At 33.1% G+C, this 19,511-nt stretch overlaps 2 protein-coding genes across 3 annotated transcripts; one reads left to right on the top strand and one right to left on the bottom strand.

Moving 5' to 3' along the window:
• Positions 1 to 861: 861 nt before the first annotated feature.
• On the top strand, positions 862 to 2,576 carry LOC131624483 (isoflavone reductase homolog). The gene is made up of 4 exons (XM_058895426.1): positions 862 to 1,353; positions 1,445 to 1,685; positions 1,961 to 2,164; positions 2,274 to 2,576. The coding sequence occupies exons 1-4, from the start codon at positions 1,024 to 1,026 to the stop codon at positions 2,435 to 2,437; spliced, it is 939 nt and encodes a 312-aa protein (XP_058751409.1). The 5' UTR covers positions 862 to 1,023; the 3' UTR covers positions 2,438 to 2,576.
• On the bottom strand, positions 1,889 to 8,142 carry LOC131624482 (uncharacterized). Of its 2 annotated transcripts, XR_009290609.1 has the most exons (11): positions 7,786 to 8,142; positions 7,635 to 7,700; positions 6,773 to 6,956; positions 6,115 to 6,311; positions 5,926 to 5,976; positions 4,491 to 4,582; positions 4,233 to 4,297; positions 3,367 to 3,476; positions 2,906 to 3,010; positions 2,505 to 2,804; positions 1,889 to 2,419 (listed from the first exon to the last, which is right to left on the bottom strand). XR_009290609.1 is itself a non-coding variant. In XM_058895425.1 (10 exons), the coding sequence occupies exons 1-10, from the start codon at positions 8,023 to 8,025 to the stop codon at positions 2,667 to 2,669; spliced, it is 1,248 nt and encodes a 415-aa protein (XP_058751408.1). In that variant the 5' UTR covers positions 8,026 to 8,142; the 3' UTR covers positions 1,889 to 2,666. The 2 variants fall into 2 exon arrangements, 1 of the variants encoding a protein (XP_058751408.1); XM_058895425.1 differs by having other exon boundaries at positions 1,889 to 2,804.
• Between the last annotated feature and the right edge of the window lie 11,369 nt (positions 8,143 to 19,511).

Consider the following 19,511-nt stretch of genomic DNA (forward strand, 5'->3'; position numbering starts at 1 on the left):
GTCTTCAACTGAATTTTGTGAAAATAATTAATATTAGTTTTAGTGTAATTCTTTCATTAATTTTTATATTTTTTTTTATTAAAAAAATTTAATACTCGATAGATATTTTTATTATTTAGTGTAAATCTTTTAAACTTGATATTTCTTTTTTGTCTTACTTTATTTTTAATTGTATTATTTTTTAAATTTAATTCTCATGTCTTTTTGGTACTTGTATTTGTTTTTGATACACTATAAATCACTATAAATCACAATAAGAAATGAAATATATAATTTTTACCTTAAATTACATTTCTCTTACTCCTTTTCATGTCATAAAACACAGATGAAATTTTGAAATATAAAACTTGCTATCATTTAGGTTTAAATGATTGTAGCAATTTTGTTCACGCTTCCCCAATGATGTCTATTTGTTTATGGGTTGGAGCATCACTAGTTTTCTTTCCAATTTATTTTTCATTACATTAATTTTCGATATAAGATCAATAAAATTAACCTTAAAAATTAACAAAAATAATATTGATATTAAATTTGTTGATAATTGATAATATTTTTATAAATTTATCATTTAAGAGATGATATGTTTGTGTTCTCAAACAGTATTAACTGTTAATTATAAAAAAATTAATTAATGTTATAGTTGTAAATAAAATAATTAATGCAATTAAAAATTTAAAATGAAAAAAAGCTTAGTTGTTTTCTGTGTTCAAAATTGGCTACCTCACATAGTCAACTAAGATAGAATCTTAAATACCAAATTCGTTTTATCTCCACCTACCTACCCAGCTACCCCGTAATTAGTCATAGTTTATAACCTAAATAATATTTTACTATTAGTGCATACCAACAACTTGTTCTTTCTTTCTTATCCCATATAATACTAATACTAATAATAATAATAATAATAGTTATCAGTATTACATTATTTAATTCAGCTAAAACTAAGTTCATAATGCATAAAAGGTGAAACCAAAGATCCAACAAAACAAAACATTGAATCACAAAGAAGAAAAGAGAAAAAAAATGGTAAAGAGCAAGGTTTTAGTAGTGGGAGGAACCGGGTACATAGGAAGAAGAATAGTGAAAGCAAGCTTAGAACAAGGACATGAAACCTATGTGATTCAAAGACCAGAGTTGGGTCTTCAAATTGAGAAGCTTCAAAGGCTTCTCTCATTCAAGAAACAAGGTGCTCATTTGATTGAAGCATCTTTTTCAGATCACAAAAGCTTAGTTGATGCTATCAAGAAGGTTGATGTTGTGATCAGTGCCATCTCTGGTGTTCATATTAGGAGTCATAGTATTGGCTTGCAACTCAAACTTGTTGATGCTATCAAAGAAGCTGGTAATGTTAAGGTAATTTAATTTCACTAGTGTTTTCTATCAAAGATTCTTAAAATTATATACAACATGGATACTAAAATGATAATATCATTTTCTTCTGCAGCGGTTCCTGCCTTCGGAATTTGGACTAGATCCAGCAAGAATGGGAGATGCATTGGAGCCAGGAAGAGTAACATTTGATGATAAAATGGCTGTAAGGAAAGCAATAGAAGAAGCAAACATTCCTTTCACTTACATCTCTGCTAACCTCTTTGCTGGATACTTTGCTGGCAGCCTCTCTCAGATGGGGTCATTTGTTCCTCCAAGGGACAAAGTTCATCTCTTTGGAGATGGAAAACTCAAAGGTACCTTTAGAACTTCAACAAACTTCTAAAAGTAATTGAATCAGCTAGAAAATTAGACACAAAATATATCAAACTTGTTGTAAAATAGCAGCTATAATAGTGCTGAAGTGTCACAGCGCAGTAGAATTCAAACAAATTGTTATTGTTCTGCAATACGCTAAACCGTTGTTATAACGGTGTTGTAATAGTATAACATAGTAGAATTTGAACAAACTGATAGTGTTTCATTTTCGGTCAATAATGAAATATTCATCTACATATATGTATGATTGCAGCGGTGTTTTTGGATGAATATGATGTTGCAACATATACAATCAAGACAATAGATGATCCTCGAACCTTAAACAAAACAATATACCTTCGACCACAAGAAAACATTCTGTCCCAAGGAGAACTTATTGGAATTTGGGAGAAACTAATTGGAAGGGAACTGGAGAAAACATACATACCTCCTGAAGGCTTTCTCACAACATTGAAAGGTAACACATTCACTTAATTGTCCTAATTAAGTTTCTGTAGACAAAGCAACATTATTGTCGTAAGCAATTACTGTCAGTGATTTATGGTTTATGTGAACTTGATTTGCAGGGTTGGATTATAAACTTCAAGTAGGAATTGGACATTTCTATCATATTTTCTATGAGGGTTGTTTGACAAACTTTGAAATTGGGGAAGATGGAGAAGAAGCATCTGAGCTTTACCCTGAGGTGAATTACACACGCATGGACGAATACCTGAAAATTTATGTGTAAAATGAAATATTTCCACACGCGACAATGGTTCAAGCACAGACATGGTTGTTGGTTAAAAATACATTACCTTTAAGAGATTCTGTAAACTGGATATCTTGGATATCAAATGTCAATTTAATGTTTAATTTATGTTTTTCAATTTTTCTCAATAACAACACTGTTGATCACCATCTAATATACTGATTTCAATTACTTTTGCCATGCACAACCAAAGCATGTGATGATAATATTAGACTAGACAGCCTTTGAAGCCTTTTCTGAGGGCAGTTTCGTCTAAATTCCTTCCAATGAACACGAGCTTGTTTATCCTCTTTTCGTTGGGTTCCCATGTTTTTCCTGGGCTGTCATCCAACATGGAATGCACCCCCTGAAAGTAATAGAGAAATAGGGTAACAAATTTGAGTTTGAAAGCTTTAAAATTGCAAATAGACAATAGAATGGAAGAATGATAATATTGTAGAAGAGAACCTGAAACACATATCGTTGTTCAGAACCATCCACTGACAGGACACCTTTCATTCTGTATAGGTCCTCTCCCTTTTCTTCAACCAATCTTTCAAGCCAATCTTCAACCTTAACCATCATTTATTGTGAAAGTAAGGGAGAAACATGATCAGCGCCCATTAGAAAATATCATTGATCAATATATATGTTTCTATGAAACAGGCATAACCCACTTAAGCATTGTGCATATTATGAATGGTTATGCAAAATTAGTTCTGTAAGCAAATTCCGTAAGCAAATTCACAACTCTATCGTTTTATACAGAGCAATTGTTACCATTGACAAAACCATTTAAAAATCCATTTGATATGAAATTCATGTTGACTTTGTCATCGTGACTGATTGAGGACTAAGGATTAGTTACTCAATAAATAAATCATAATAGGGCTGATGATTACAGAAACATGCAGAATTATTACAATTACCTCATCACGATCAAGAGTTCCCTCCGCAACAATGCTGACACTAGTGACAGCAGAATCATGCACGTGATCGTGATGATGATGATGATGATGATGATGATGCCCTTTGTGTCCTGTCGATACAGTCAGAATGATGAACTAACTCACAATCACAAGAAAATATTATGATAAACAAAATCAGAAAACATGGTGTATTAACCAAATCAAAGCCACACAGACTTTGTTATTATTTCAAAATTTTAGACTCAAACCAATCAAACAATGGAAAAGGAAGGATATGGCGCAAGACTAAAGAGTTTCAAATGTAAGGAAAGGAGAAGACAGAACTCAATATAGTTAAACAAAAGACTTAACTATAAACTACAAATAGAACCTGAGGGAGAAAGAAATAATTTGCAATTAATTACCATAAAGGACAACTAACTTTGCATTACAACCCATCTCAATTTCAATTTCAATGATACACAAATGCTTGTATAAATTGTTTGAATTAGACCGAAAGATTACTTCTACCAACACCAATGACTAAACACGTTGATCGATTTTTCCTATGTACTAGACAACATTATGATCAGCACGAAAAACAGTAGACATGATTATTAAATGACAATGCACTATACAGGACTAGATTTCTATATGGAAGACATCAAGTTCATTCTTTACTGTTTCTACTTTAGTCTTTCAAGAAAAGAAGGATCTTGGCATAATGCAACGGTAAAATTTCTTGCGTCATGCATGATAAATGAAATTTAATCAGATCAACATGATTAAACACAAACTTCTTTCCATTTGCAGTCAACTCTAACAACACAAGTGAAAAAATATATATAAATAAGAAAGAAACTGACAACAAGGTTTTAAATAAGTACCATTCCCACAATCATCTGAGTGGCTCGCTGTAGAGGGGCATTCTCCATCTACCTCAGATTCAATTCTGCAATATCAAGACATTTGATCAAGATGAAGATAAACTTGCAGTAAATACAGACAAATGGATTACTGAGCATTATGATCTGTCATATTTATAGCCATAATATTTAGGAAGTAAAAAGGGGGCATGATAGGAAGAGGAGTATAGTACTTTAACAGGAGCTTAAAAAAGGTAAATATACCTCTTATTCTCTTACCTCTGAAGATCATATCCTCCCACACCCAGAACAAAGTCTATGTCAACAGACCCAAACTTAGCTTGCTTAATTTGTGCCATTCCATTGATGTGCTGGCAAAAAATTCCATAAATGAAAAAATTAATCCATTTGCATGTTTTCAAGGGGAGCTAGGTACATTCATATATAACTATAGAAGCTGATATAAACAATATAAACAAAAATTAAAGGTTATAATCTGAAGCATTTCATAGAAAATAATTCAAAATTATCTCAGCTTCTCTTCAATACACACGTGTACATACATTTATAATATCATAATAAAACATGAAATAGCTATATCTATCACAACATATAAAAAATTTATTAGAAGTTTATTTTTCCCCAAAAACTACAGAACTATTATAGCCATATTGGAAAATCAACACGAGAGAACTAATTTTATTTATCACCATGAAAACAAGGTTTAGGAATTTGTAATCTGATTCACCTAAATACTAATCCCCGACCATTGACCAATTGAAATTTGAAAGGCAACCATAGACTATGTAGAGGTTTTTTTACCTTGGTAGTGAAATTCATAACATAACAAAGTTACTTGGCAACTCGCCAAAAGGGACGCCGGACATCCATAGTACATTATTATGTATTTATTTCTAAAAAACTCCAAGGTAGCAGCACAAAAAGAATATGACTTGGTGTTTTTTTCTAAAAAGGATTTAGGCAAGTCATGTATTGGATCTTTTTTTACTTGAATGAGATTGTTTATTTACGAAAAATTAGCAAGTCATAGATACAAGATAAGACTTGCTCTTTTGCGTGGAAATTATTTATTTTTAAACAAATGACACCGGTTGTAGATCCAAATCCAATATTTGACCTACGTTATTTTGAAAGGAAAAAAAAAAAAGTAATATTGTAACTTGTAATTTTTTAAATAACTTAATAATGTTTTGTCCTCCCATTGTTCTCAATGGACCATGACGAAATATGGCGGAAGGTCAAAGCTTGCCATATATAAACACCCTATTGCAGCAAACGGCACCACCATGGTGGGCATCCCTTCACAAAGCCTATGGCGGTTGTCAAAAAAAATGCCATATCATTTTGCAATTTAACAACGCTATGTACTCAGGAGGTAAAACTCCCCTTTTGCAAGTCACACTGCCATATATGACTAGCTTCAGGCAGGTGAATATTTGCAAACTGCTATTCTCTGGTAAACTATGTTCTGAATTACACAACTCATTCGGGTCTAAAAACCAATAAAATCATTTAGGTCATGCTCAATCTAAAATTGGTGTGAAAACTCGTGAAGTCAAGAACACGTGTTCATTTCATGAACCCAGTTTGTTGTTTGTACATTCATCGTTATATAGCAAAAAATTCTCTTACCTTCCTAGTAAGATTAAGTAACACAATGTTTGTGTATCATCTATAAGTAACAAAAACATACCTTTAATTTCTTGGTCAATATATTTAACTCAGATTCAGTAACCAAATCTTTCTGCAAAAGCACGTAATAATAATAAAAATCTAGACCCCCGGATAAAACATATATGCATTCAATATTTTAATATGGAATTAGAAACAAAGTTGAAAGTGAACATAGGAATATCACAGAATCTTAAAGCCAGATGATTGCCTTGTTCAAAACAATTCGGTCAGCATATGCAACTTGTTCAACTGCCTCATTGACTACAAATCTTGGTTTCACCTCGTTCAAATGTTGCATAGCATGCTTGCAGTCAACTAGAGTCACAACTCCATCCAGTTTAACATATTCAGAAACTAGTTCATCACTGAAGAAAGTTTCAATAACAGGGGCGGGTTTCGCAAGACCTGCAAACCAGTTTAAAAAATAGACATTAAAACAATGTTTTATTAAACTGTTTCATATGCCTAACATCCGAACAGACAAATTTTAACCATGCAATCAATCATTTAGCCCATACATTAGATTCAAAAAACGTTGAAGAACCATCAAGGGACTTCATAAAAGATTTTTAAGCACCACATGATCAGAAATAAACTTGTATTTAGAGTTATATAAATAAGGGCAATAATAATGTGTTTTTCCAACTCTTTATTTTATATAATCTTTTTTCCTCAAACAACATATATTTTTTAAAATCTTTTTCATTAAAGTCCCAAGAAAGTGAATTTCAGAGGTCCCTACAATATTAGTATCTTGCCAATTTGGTCCATTAGTTTCAACTTGCAAGTAAATATTCATTCTCTAACACTTCAATCCTCAGTACATAATGAACAAATTCTTTGAACAACGTGAGCATTTTGCAAACCTGTGGTTTCAATAACAATGTGATCAAATTTGTCTCTTTTTTTCCTAACCAACTCCAACAGCATTTTAACTAGATCTCCTCGCACAGTGCAGCATAGGCAGCCATTATTGACCATGATAATGTTTTCACCGCTCACAGAAGAATGACTAGCAACCAGTGATCCATCAATATCAACCTCACCAAACTGCATTATTTACAACGAGACAATTTCATGAATAACTATAAACCCATATTATAAGAACGGATCCTCAAAAACATTCCACACACTCAAATTCTTCCCTTATTTTACAGTTGTCCAAATAAATAACACGCCAAGCAATTTTCCCATAAACTAACACATTACCTCGAGTCGAGCATCATACACGAGTAATAATATTTAGCTTGAGTTGAGTCAATCTCCCAAGAAAAAAGCTACCCATGATGTTATTTCATAAGTTACATCTTGTCAAAAGTATTTTCCTAGCAAAATTATCAACCTAACCTACTATTCCCATTTAAAAATTTGGTAGAGTGCCGAAATAAAATGATGCCAATTAAACTTGACATGGCCATCATCTAATCATATGGAATTAATTGATATCAAATAAAAAATTAAGAGTGTGTTTGGTTTCACAATTGGAACACTTAGAATTGAATCTGAATGTGAATAATTGATTTTGACATGTTTGCTAGAATTGATTCCGCTTTCTTTAGTCTAAATGTGATTTTAAATTGAAATTTACCGTTCAACTCACTTTTGCAATAATTTATTCAAACATAAACCACTCTTTACCTTCAACTCACTTTTAATCCTAAGAAAACACAAGCTAAAACTAACACCGGGCTATTGTGTGTAATTTGTAAGGTAGAAGAAACTTGATACCTCATTTTCAATCACAGCTATCCGCTTGCTGTGTTGGGAAGTGAGAATATGATTCAGAAGAGTAGTCTGCAATACATACAGAAACTAAAAACATTCCATAAAATGAATAAGGAAAAAAAATGAAGAGTTGGAAGTGTGAGAAAAGTAGGACCTTTCCAGAGCCAAGAAAACCCGTTAAAATTGTAGCTGGAACGCGATTATCAGTAGAAGCTTCTTGATCAACATGGGTTGGGGCAGAGGACATGTACCTGAAGAAGCTTCCATAGTAGAAGTTATGAGCGGTGGGTTGAGGACGGAAAACGGAGGAATGTAGGGTTGTGATAGAACGTAGTTGGAATCGGATTAGGGTTTTGATGGAGTTTGTTAGAGTCGTGTATTTCATCGTCACCATTTTTCACCGGAAGAGAATCGCTGCAAAAGTGAGAGGAAAATGTTTTTCTGTTTTAATGGGAAATTGTTAAACCCTCGCATAAGGGTGTGTTTGGTTCGGGGTAGATGGAGGGGAGGGGAGGGGAGGGAGGGGAGGGGAGGAAAAGGGAGGGGAGCAAAACCCCTCCAAAACACACTTTTTGCGTTCCTCCAAATCGGAGGGATTTGGAGGGGAGGGGAGGGAATCTCAATTTTAATATTTTAAAAATTATTATAATTACTATAATATCCTCAATTTTATTTTAATATTTCTAAATTATTCATTTTCTTTTGTATTATTGCTCTCTTCTATATGATTTTTCTCGATTGTTTTTATCAACTTATTATAATTATTCTCCATCTTCCTATTATTTTGAAAGTTTTGTCCTTAATATAAATCATAATCATTTCACTTTTTCGATTTTTTTTTTATAATTCTTTTATGTTTATTTATGTTTTTTTCCTAATTTTGTTATGTATCCTATCATATTTTCTTTTATATCAAATTTTAAAATTTTCATTTTAATTAATTAATTTATTTTATTAAAAGATTTAAACCATTTATATTTAATAAAATATTATTTTATGTATTTTATGTATTAAGAAATTTATTAGGATTTCAAAGTTGTTATCAACATATAGTTTAATTTGTTTTTGAATATTTTATTCGAATTAAGTGAACTCTGTAGTAAATTATAACTTTTTAATCACTAAATATTAGAAATTTTACTAACAAAAAAATATGTATAAATTTTTCACATTTGAATATCATATTGTATCACTTATATAAGATAATAAGGATAAAAATGTAAATTATTAGTAAAACCCCTCCTCTCCCCTCCTGAACCAAACATATTTTTAATTAAAATCTCTCCCTTCCCCTCCCCTCCCCTCGTTTGAACCAAACACCCATCTGATTAAAAAAATCTCCTCACCTCCCCTCCCCTTCTCTCCCCTCTATTAAAATCCCTCCCCTCCCCTCCCCTTAGTTTGAACCAAACACACCCTAAGGGTTTATGTGATACTTTTAAAAGGAAGGAATATTTGAATTACTTTCTCCAAATTAATTTTCATTAATTTAATAATTTTAATTGACTTTTTATATAGAAAAATATTTTTTAAAAAATTAAATGATGAATTAAAGTTATTAAATTAATGAAAATCACATCTCAAGATTTGGAGTAACTTTTTTTAAATTTACTCATGGATTAAGAATATTTCTCCTCATTTTTAAAAATTAAAATTAAAATTAAATATTTTTAATTAATCAACGAAATTTTTTTACACGATCTATGTATTTTAATTAAATTCTATTTTTTTTTATAAATCAAATAAGAAACATCATGACTAGGATTTTTTTAGGTATGAATTTGTAAAAGACAATGTCATAAAAGCCTATTATATGTGTTTGATGAAGTTTCAGAGTTCAGTCTTTTGTTACCTTAACTCCCATTTGAAAAAACAAAATCTACTTTGTGGGTCTTTATGTCCATTTATATATATTTTTTTAAAATAGGTAGTGATTGTTTTAGTAAGAGTAGGAGTAGGAATGAAGAATTGGACTTCTTTTATATCTATCATATTGTTTACATTTGAATTTAATTTTCGTCTCCTTTTTATTGACTTCAAATATGAGGAGATGTCATGATTATACGTTATTATCTCTTAACTTCTTTCAAATAGTTGGACATACATTAGATATTTTTGAGCTATTATGTGCGCATTTGAAAGTTTATTCCACTACTACAATTTTATTTTGTTTTTACACTTTCAAAGTTATTCGTAAGATTGATCTCTTCTTATTGAGTTGAAAACTATCTCGTGATGTCTTTTCTCTATTCAATTATTTTGATATATTCTTCGAAAACTATTTTTAAAGTGTCATGCATACCTACTTATCTTCACTTTAGTCGTGACAAATTAGGTGAACCTAAGTTTCTTTTTACTATGATTTGAATTATGTGAGGGGTAAGTATTGTAGATGAGTAGTTGTTATCACCTTAAACTCATTGTTTTTATGAATTGGGTTAATAGTAATTCACCCCTGTAATGTTAGCGAATTTTGCTTTTTCCCCCTCCTTATCTTTTGGCAACAGTTTTTTCAAAAAAACCGTTGCCAAAACCTGCCCTTGACAACGGTGGAGGGTAAACCAAAACACGTTCATATTACAGGGATAAACTATTATTAACCCTTATGAGTTTTTAGATTTTTTGTGTTATCTAAACGCGAGTATTTATAGCTCAAACCAACCATTTATACTTAAAGAAGTACTTTAGAAATTATCTTTAAGTTGTTTCTTTCTTGTTTTATTTATTCTTGATAGTTGTTACATCTTCCTTTAAATAAAAATGTCACTATAACAAATGATACATTTTATGACAATGTTTTTACCTTAATCAACATGCATTTGAGATATAATTCTTAGACACGCCATATTTTAATTTTTTAAAATAAATATCATTTATTCTCTCGGTTGTGGGAATTAACCTATCATGTTTTTTTTTACAATTAGTGTGTTTCTATTTTTCTACTTCTAAATCAATCAATATAATCTTATCCATTGATTGTATGAATCAACCAATAGAAAACGTGTCTCAGAGACCAAGCTTCAAAATCTACTTTTTGCATTTTTACTTTTTTTTTCAATTGGCGTCTTTCTTATTATATTTATTTATAATTTATTTATTCTCTCGATTGGGACTTCTAACTGAGAGCAAATATCAACTTTGTATTTCAAATGATCATTTTCTCTTTCTTGTTTTTTTTAATTATATATTTTTTGAGTTGGGAGTTCCAACAAAGAGGTCATTTCTTTTACATGTACTTCCTAAAACTAGACTATTTTTTCCATTTACTTTTAAACAGTCGTTTCTTCTTCATTCTCCTCCAAAACTAAACGGTCCCTAAACAGAATATACAGATAAGTATCTAATTATAGTTATTATTAGTAGCGTTTTGTGGCACTTATTGCTTGATTTTTTGTATTAATAAGTTAAAACCTCAACTTTAATGTAAATATTAGCTTTATACTTTTATCATGTAAATATTGTATAGATTAATAATGTTTGGTTCAATTTGTAGGATTTATCGTATTGTGGAAGTATTAATCATTGGAACTACAAATAAAGCTTCAAGATGCATTTTTGGAACGAAATAAGGAGCTATAGAGCAGGCAAAGCACACTCCTGGCGCGCTAGCATTTTTTAGGACATGGACTAGCGCACTTAACGCCCTATTTTGCCGCTTATCACGCTTTAAGGCGGTTTGATGTGTTATTAGTGGAAGCGCACTTAGCGTGTCCTGGTGTGGCTTAGCACGGTCTACGATTTTTCACTTGTATAAATAGAGTTCTAAATTAGATTTTTAGAGTGTGGCCCATTTTTTAAAGAAGGGTTTCACCAATTTTCGTGGGGGTTCCAATTTTTTAGTGAACACCACAATTTTGGAGGTGAGAGGAATAGAAATCAACAAGTGAGGGTGCATCTTAATGATTAGAAGTTGGATTCGCGTCGATTGTTGAGACATTAAGGTTAAGGCTTGTTCATCTTCTATTTTTTTTGCATCAATCCTTTTCTTGTTGGGATTGGAATGATTTCATCATATTAGCATGTATTTCTTTTAAGCTTTGTATTGTGAACTTTGTTTTGAATCATTATAGACGTTAATCTTCGCTTTCATGTTATATCATGGTTTGATTTTTATTGAGAAATATATGTCGAACTATTGATCTAAGATTAATCATCTATCGATAACCAAACTCTAGACATATATTTGAGAGTTGATATTCATTCGGTATCAGATCTTAACGTTTGTGTGTTGTTTAATATGTTGAGGCATTTTCTATTAATCAACTAGTATAATCCCGCAACACTGCTCTAGACATATATTGTATTGACGAGTGATATGTGCTTATAGAGATGAATAACTTTGTTCACATGCTAATATTAGGAGAATGCATATTGTTATAGGTTTTTATTGATCATGGTGTTATTTGTAATTTTTCCCTGGTTTAATACCGAGGATATCTTTATTTCATTGTTTAACCATGGATTTTAATTGCTATTGAGAGATATGGTTCGAATCTTGATCTAAGATAAGCCTTTGTTATATTATAAATGCTAGACATAGCTTTAGGTTTAACATTCACGAGAGTATCTATTCTTAATGTTGTCGTATTATTTGATAGGTTGAGATATCGTCGATTAAACAATAAGGTTGAAATCTTAATTTTGTGATAGGCATGACCTCAGTTACGAGTGATACGTGATGTTGTTAGTGAATGTTTATAATGTATTTAACTGATTGGTAAAATGCATATTCTATGGGCAAATGAAATTCAATCCTGAAAAGTTCTCTTCTCTCTGAGACTTTACTTTTTCGTTTTTTATGTTTTATACTTTATACATGTAAACAACATGCACACCCAAGCTTAAAAACCTGGAGACTATTGAACGACGTTGATATCACATTAATCCCTATGGAGACGATAAAACAAAAATACTTACTTTTACTTGCTTCTTTACCGCAACCAACAAAATGACACCGTTTCTAAGGATTAGTGTTTAGATATTGAAAGCATTGCAATAATTCTTGTGTTTTTGAGCTTTGTACATATTGTTTATATTGTATTTACACTTGTATATTTATACTCGTATATTTACTTCTCTATGTTTCCCATACTTGTATATTTGTACACGTTTTTCATACTTGTCTATAGTGTATATATTTGCTTTGTACATGTTTTATATACTTCTGTATATTGTATATATATATTTGCTTCATCATGTTTACTAAAGTGATTGGTTAGGAGTAGTCATTGGTGAACAACTAGCCAAGCAAAGAGGCAACATGAAGGAGCGTCTATGCATAAATGAAGGCGTCGAGCTACAACGTAAAACAAACGCTTGTTGGGAGGAAACCCAACTTTTTAATTTTTTAATAGTTGTATTTAGTAGTATATATAGTTATTGGTGAAAATGGATGAAATGCATGTCCTTTTGGTGTATTTTGGAGTTTTCAGCACAGACATGCTCGCGCTGAGTGCGGTATGTGATCGCTAAGCGTGCCCGGAAACTTTACACGCACTAAGCGCAACTAGTGGGGCTAAGTGTGCACTGCTGCTGATCCAGTGGAAATTCTTTTCACTCGGCCCTCTTACCCACTTTCACATAGGTCATTTAAAGTAGTAAATAGTAGTAGTAAGTTTTAATATTGTTGTGTGTCTTTAAAAATTGATATAATGGTTTGAAGAAGCATAAAGTGATTTGTCCAAGTTTTGATGTTTCAACATGCAAATGTCTGTTAATGATAGTGTTTGAACTTGAAGTTGGTACAATGCAAGTTAAATGTTTATTGCTTTCTAAAACATAGCATGGTTATGAAACTTGTAATTTGTACAAATATCATGTCATTCATTCTTTTACACTACTTGTTCATGAATTGAATTATTTTAGAATAAAACCAAAATGTGCAGAAGCTTTATATTGTTTACTATATGCACAAGAGACCAACAATCTTTGTCTTAACTCGGTTTTATTATGTTTAATCTTGCATTTGTGTTGTTTTGTATTAAAGCGTGAAAAGGATCAAGGCGTTTTTTTTTAATTAAGCATAACCACCTAACCAAAAGTAATTTACCTTATGAGTGAGCGAGAATTTGTTAACCCCTTTTGAGCCTTAGTGTTGGGATCCATCTTGATGTTGAACTATAAAGTTCTGCATGAGTAAGTAGTTCATCATGGATTCTGAATTTGTTTCTAAAGAACTTGAGCCATCAACCATTTATCGTGGTTAGAATTTTTCCTTGCCTTAGAAAGTTGGTAGCATTCATGTCACGATTGTGATTGTATTCAAGTTTGGGATAAATATAATTATTTGCTTAAAGTTTGGTTGCTAGAGGTTGAAAAAAAAAATAAACTGGTTGAAAAAAAAAAGAAAAGAGAAAAGAGAAAAATTGTGAAAAATAAAAGAAAAAGAAAACAAACAAAAGAAAAAAAAATAAGATCAAAGGTGTAGCAAATGAGCAAAGAGAAAAGGGTGAATAATTTCTTATTGCTTGAAAATGTGGGAAGTGATTGCTCTTATAGTATTAGGCAAGCCACGTTACAACCCTTGAAAGTCCTTGTGATTCATAATTTTATGCTTTTCAAAATGACTTTTTTGGATGAATGCATAATTTAATTTGTTGTTAACAAGATTGTTGGGTGAGAGTCAAGTCCCTCATGTTTATTTTCCATCTATCGATGATGTCGTGTGCTAGGTGTGGTTCAATTTTGAATATGTATTATCTTAGGATTTTTGATATGTATTTTGTGCTTAGAATTTGTTTCTTGCTCATGGTGTCGTTGAAGTATAGTGATAAGCATTACTTTGCTTGTGCTTATGGAAATTTGAACCATACATTTGTTTTTTCATTTCTTAAAACTTGTTGATTCATAATTGTTTGGATCTTGCTTTTGTTTCTTTAGATTGGAAAGACTTTTGTTTGAGGACAAACAAAGTTTTAAAGTTGGGGAGAGTGGTAAGTGCCTAATTGTAGTTAAAATTAGTAGTATTTTGTGGCACATATTGCTTGATTCTTTGTATTAATAAGTCAAAACCTCAACTTTATTGTAAATATTAGCTTTATAGTTTTATCATGTAAATACTGTATATATTAATTTTTTTTCAATTTGTAGGATTTATCGCATTGTTGAAGCATTGGGCATTGGAACCATAAATAAAGCTTCAAGATGCATTTTTGGAAGGAAATAAGAAGATATGGTCTAACTCTAGGCTTCGCAGACTCCTAGCGCGCTAGCATTTTTTAGGACAGGGGCTAGCATGCTTAGCGCCCTATTTTGGCACTTAGCGCGCTTTAAGGCGGTTTGATGTGTTATTAGTAGAAGCGCGCTTAGCACGCCCTAGTGTGGCTTAGGGTGTGACCCAATTTTTCAGAGTATGGTTTCACCAATTTTTGTGGGTTCCATTTGTTGACTGAACACCACAATTTTGAAGGTGAAAGGCTTAGTAATCAACAAGCAAGGGTGCATCTTGAAGATTGGAAACTGAATTCGCGTCGATTGTTGAGACATCAAGGTTGAGGCTTGTTCATCTTCTTTTTTTTTCGTTGTATCAACCATTTTCTTGTTAGGATTGGAATGACTTCATCATAATAGTATGTATTTCTTTTAAGCTTTGTATTGTGAACTTTGTTTTGAACCAATATAGATGTTAATCTTCGCTTTTATGTTATATCATGGTTTGATTTGTGTTGAGAAATATATGTCAAACTATTGATCTAAGATTAATCATCTATCGATAACCAAACTCTAGACATAGATTTAAGAGGTGATATTCACTATGTATCAGATCTTATCGTTTGTGTGTTGTTTAATATGTTGATACGTCTTCTATTAATCAACTGGTATAATCCTGCAACGTTGCTTTAGACATAGACTGTGTGTCACGAGTGATACATGATTATAGAGATGAATGCATATTGATACGTCTTCACATGCTAAGATTAGGAGAATGCATATTGTTATAGGTTTTTATTGATCATGGTGTTATTTTAATCTTTGCCTGATTTAATATCGAGGATATCTTTGTTTCTTTGTTTCATTGTTTTACTATAGTACCTTTAACATGTATTGGAAATGATGACATTTTTATTCATTAGAGGGTAGAATTGAAAAAAGTATATTGAAAATTGAAATGGGTCATTCATTTTAGGACAGTATTTTATTTCAAATGAATCGCTCATTATGGGACGGAGGGAGTATCTTAATAGTTCTACAGTCAACTCTCGTTCTTTCGCTACTTGGCTTGAAAGTCATATTCTTTGTCTGAGCTAATAGCATTTTGAGAGTCTACAACCTTGTTTTTGCATAAGAGTTTTCTTGGTGTATTTTAAGGCGCTTTCTATTTATGTTAATGATGGTCTCTTTGAGTTAAGATTTAACATGTTTTCAATCGGCCTAGTGCAATGATTTTAATGTGGTTTTTTATCTTTTAGTGGTTAATTGACGATATTGAACTAGACAGCCATATGATATTAGAATTTAGTGTAATATTATGTTTCATCAATGTAGTCATTCTCACTTGTTATTGTTGATGAGTTCATATATGTTTTAATTCATTTTTGTGACCTTAAATTGTCAACTCATATGACAGGAATTAACATGCCATCCCCAAATTATATATGTCACCCCCCCCCCAATTTATGAAAAGACCAAATTGTCCAACCAATGTTCATTACCAGATTTTCAGAATTTTACATGAAGAATCGGATTTTTCAAATTTTCTGACGATATCGGAAATTTAGAAGAATTACCGGAAATTTGACGAAAACAAGTAAGATTTATGGTATATTTTGTAAAAATTTCGGTATTTTCTACCGAAAATTTCAAAATTTCCGATATTATTATCATTTGCCAATATTACGAAAAATTTTGAAATTTCCGATGCCTATTATCATACTGGAAATTTTGAAATTTCCGGTATTTTAACTTTTAAAAAAAGAAGCTATTTTCTTTATATTTTTTAAATTTTGCAGTGAGGACCAGAGGCAGGGACGGTTCTATTGCGGGACGGACCACCGATAGAGTCGGTGCGGTTGCTCGAGCTATTGATGAGGCGCATGCCTCAAAGCTACGTGTTGGACGACATCCTCCGACCGATTCTAACCGGACACGGAGCGCTAGGTAGCAAGTAGTGGCGGGGTTCCGCGCACCTTGCCTCCAGACTAATAGAGCATCCACTATAGTGGAGGAGCCGGTGGTTCAGATGCAGACAGTTTAGGAGCCGGTGGTTCAGGAGCAGGTGGCTAAGGAGCATATGGTTGTTGAGCCGGTGTTTCAGGTGGCCCAGGAGCAAGTAGTTGTTAAGCCGGTGGTTTAGGAAATAGTGGTTCAGGATCAGGTGGTTCAGGAACGGGTGGTTCCGGATACAGACACCACCACTTATGCATCTACGAAGTTATCAGTACACACTGATGGAGGCTTCCCCAGAGGACCTTCTAACAGGTCTATGTTGACGGGATACGCTGACCATGTCGCTTATAGGATATGGAAGGGAAGGGTATGTAATATTGGTCTTGTTTAAATACTTAGTTTTTATGTTTCATACGCAATTTGATTTATACTAATTGTAATATTGGTCTTGTAATAATGGTCTTATTTAAATGCTTAATTGTATTATTTTGTTGCAGGAGCGTCCAGTGTTGAAGGTCGCTTCTCACGGGTCGAAGTTAAAGAACTTCCCCGAGATTCGGATGCCTAAGAAGGTGAGGAGGATAGTTCAGGATTTCCATCTGATGGACTTTGCTGGATGCTCCTTAATGATGTTGGACGCCTCCCTGTTATCAGCTTTTGTTGAGAGGTGGAACTCGGATACATCATCCTTCTATCCTCCATTTGGGGAGATGACAATGACTTTTGATGATGCGGATGCCCTCTTTCACATTCCGATTGCTGGTACGTTTTTCACACTAGTTTATAGGGACCAAGCGACGGCGGTGCGCATGGCTATGGATGCTTTGGAGGTTGATGAGGTGGATGTGCTATGTGAATTTGGTGAGACTCGGGGTTTTCACCTTACGATATCTTGGTTGAGGACTACTTATCAGGAGCTTGTGAATGCAGAGAGGTACCAGGTTACCGTTAGGGTGTACATGCTACATCTAGTGTCATGTACTTTCTTTGTGGATAAGTTTGGAGTTTATATAGATGTTCGATACCTTTCTCTATTCAGCGCCATTGACACCCCCACGTTGGGCTTGAGGAGTGGCGACAATGACGATGATGTACACGGCATTTGATGTTGCATCTCGTCTTGACACCAGACAACTAGCTGGTTACCTGAGCTTGTTTCAGGTATATTCTAATTTATTAGATGGTTTTGTGTTTAATTATTTTGATGTATTTATTTTATAATTTTTATTTATGTAGTGTTGGATCTAGGAGCATTTCCCTCACATCTGTGAGCGGAAAATTCTGCATGTTGCGGCTACTGACTCATGTGAGAAGAGGTGGAAGGCCAAAGAGGCCATTCCAGAAGGGTTGGTGGAGTACATGCAGAGGCTGGATGCTCTGGCCTTGGATTATGTAATTTGGACACCGTATACAGTTCGCCGTCCTCATTGTCCTTTTGACGTATCTACTTTATATTCAGGGTATGTCAGATGAGAGAGCCATGTGGCTAGACACTTGCCTGAGAGGTGTCTATGCCAGTATGGTTATATACAAGGCATCTCGCGTCCGATCCTAGAGGCTCCAACTAGTGGCATTGATCGATGGTTTTAGAGTCACATCATCAGTTTCCCCCGTAAGATCATTGATACAACCATTGAGGTTTAGGAGCCTGGACAGTGCGAGGATGGATACCTGGAGTGGTTTCATAGTGTGTCACACCCTAGGGTCATATCACCTGCCACAACATCTGATGTTCCATAGCCTTCAGGTACCAGGGATTCTTCCGTTCCACCACCACCACCTCCACTTCCCGCGGGTGACCAGGACAGACGCCTACAGTTCATCACCGTTCACTCAGATAGCCTCATGGATTTGGTGAACTCTAATGGTGAGGTTCATACTATTTTAGCTAGGTTGGCCGATGTTGCCCGTGGAAGGCCTGTGTAGATTTTTTTTATGATTGTATTATATGTATATTTTGTACGGACATCTTTTTTATTGCATAATCTTTTTTGCTATAACATGTTTCGATTAGATAAAGAAAATAAAATAATATCAATAACAAACAAACATAGTTAACAAATATTAGATGACAAACAACAAACATAAATAGTACTCCAAAACATGAAAACCTAGGCATTAACGGATGACTCTAGACGTTTCAGACACTTCATTATGTCGTTCACGGATCTTTGGATTTGCGCGTCCAACTCGATCGGACCTTTAGTTATCATATAACGAAATGATTTCCACATGGGCTTCACATCTTCATCATTCTTCAACTCGATTAGGTTGTATTTCACCCTTCCATTTGTATCAATTTAGTCCCAAAACTCGATCTTTGTCACCCTTTTGTTATCGGAATCAAGCAGCAAATTATTCAACGTTTATTTCAAGGTGGCAAAGAATTCGGGCCCATATGGAATCTTGGTTTCAACAGTATGGTTGCAGCCATTGAAATACACTTCTACATTAATCAAATACTGAGGAAGAGGTTTGTTGAGATATGTTATTCAATAACCCTAAGACCCCTATTTATACAAATGGTGATGCATTATAGACCACACATGTGCCGATGCAATCAGGACCCTCCAAAAGTGTCGGCAAAATCTCAACCATTGAAAAAACCTAACATTAGAACATACCGGAAATTTCAGTTATAATGAAATTTCCAGTACTGCATGGGAATTTAAAATTTCTGATATACCGAAAATTTCAAATACATTACCGAAAATTTACTTATACTGAAAATTTAGTAGAATGTACCAAAAATGTCGTCTCCAAATTCCTTGTATC

This window comes from Vicia villosa, unplaced genomic scaffold (assembly GCF_029867415.1).
Source record: "Vicia villosa cultivar HV-30 ecotype Madison, WI unplaced genomic scaffold, Vvil1.0 ctg.000131F_1_1_1, whole genome shotgun sequence".
NCBI classification, from domain to species: Eukaryota; Viridiplantae; Streptophyta; class Magnoliopsida; order Fabales; family Fabaceae; genus Vicia; species Vicia villosa.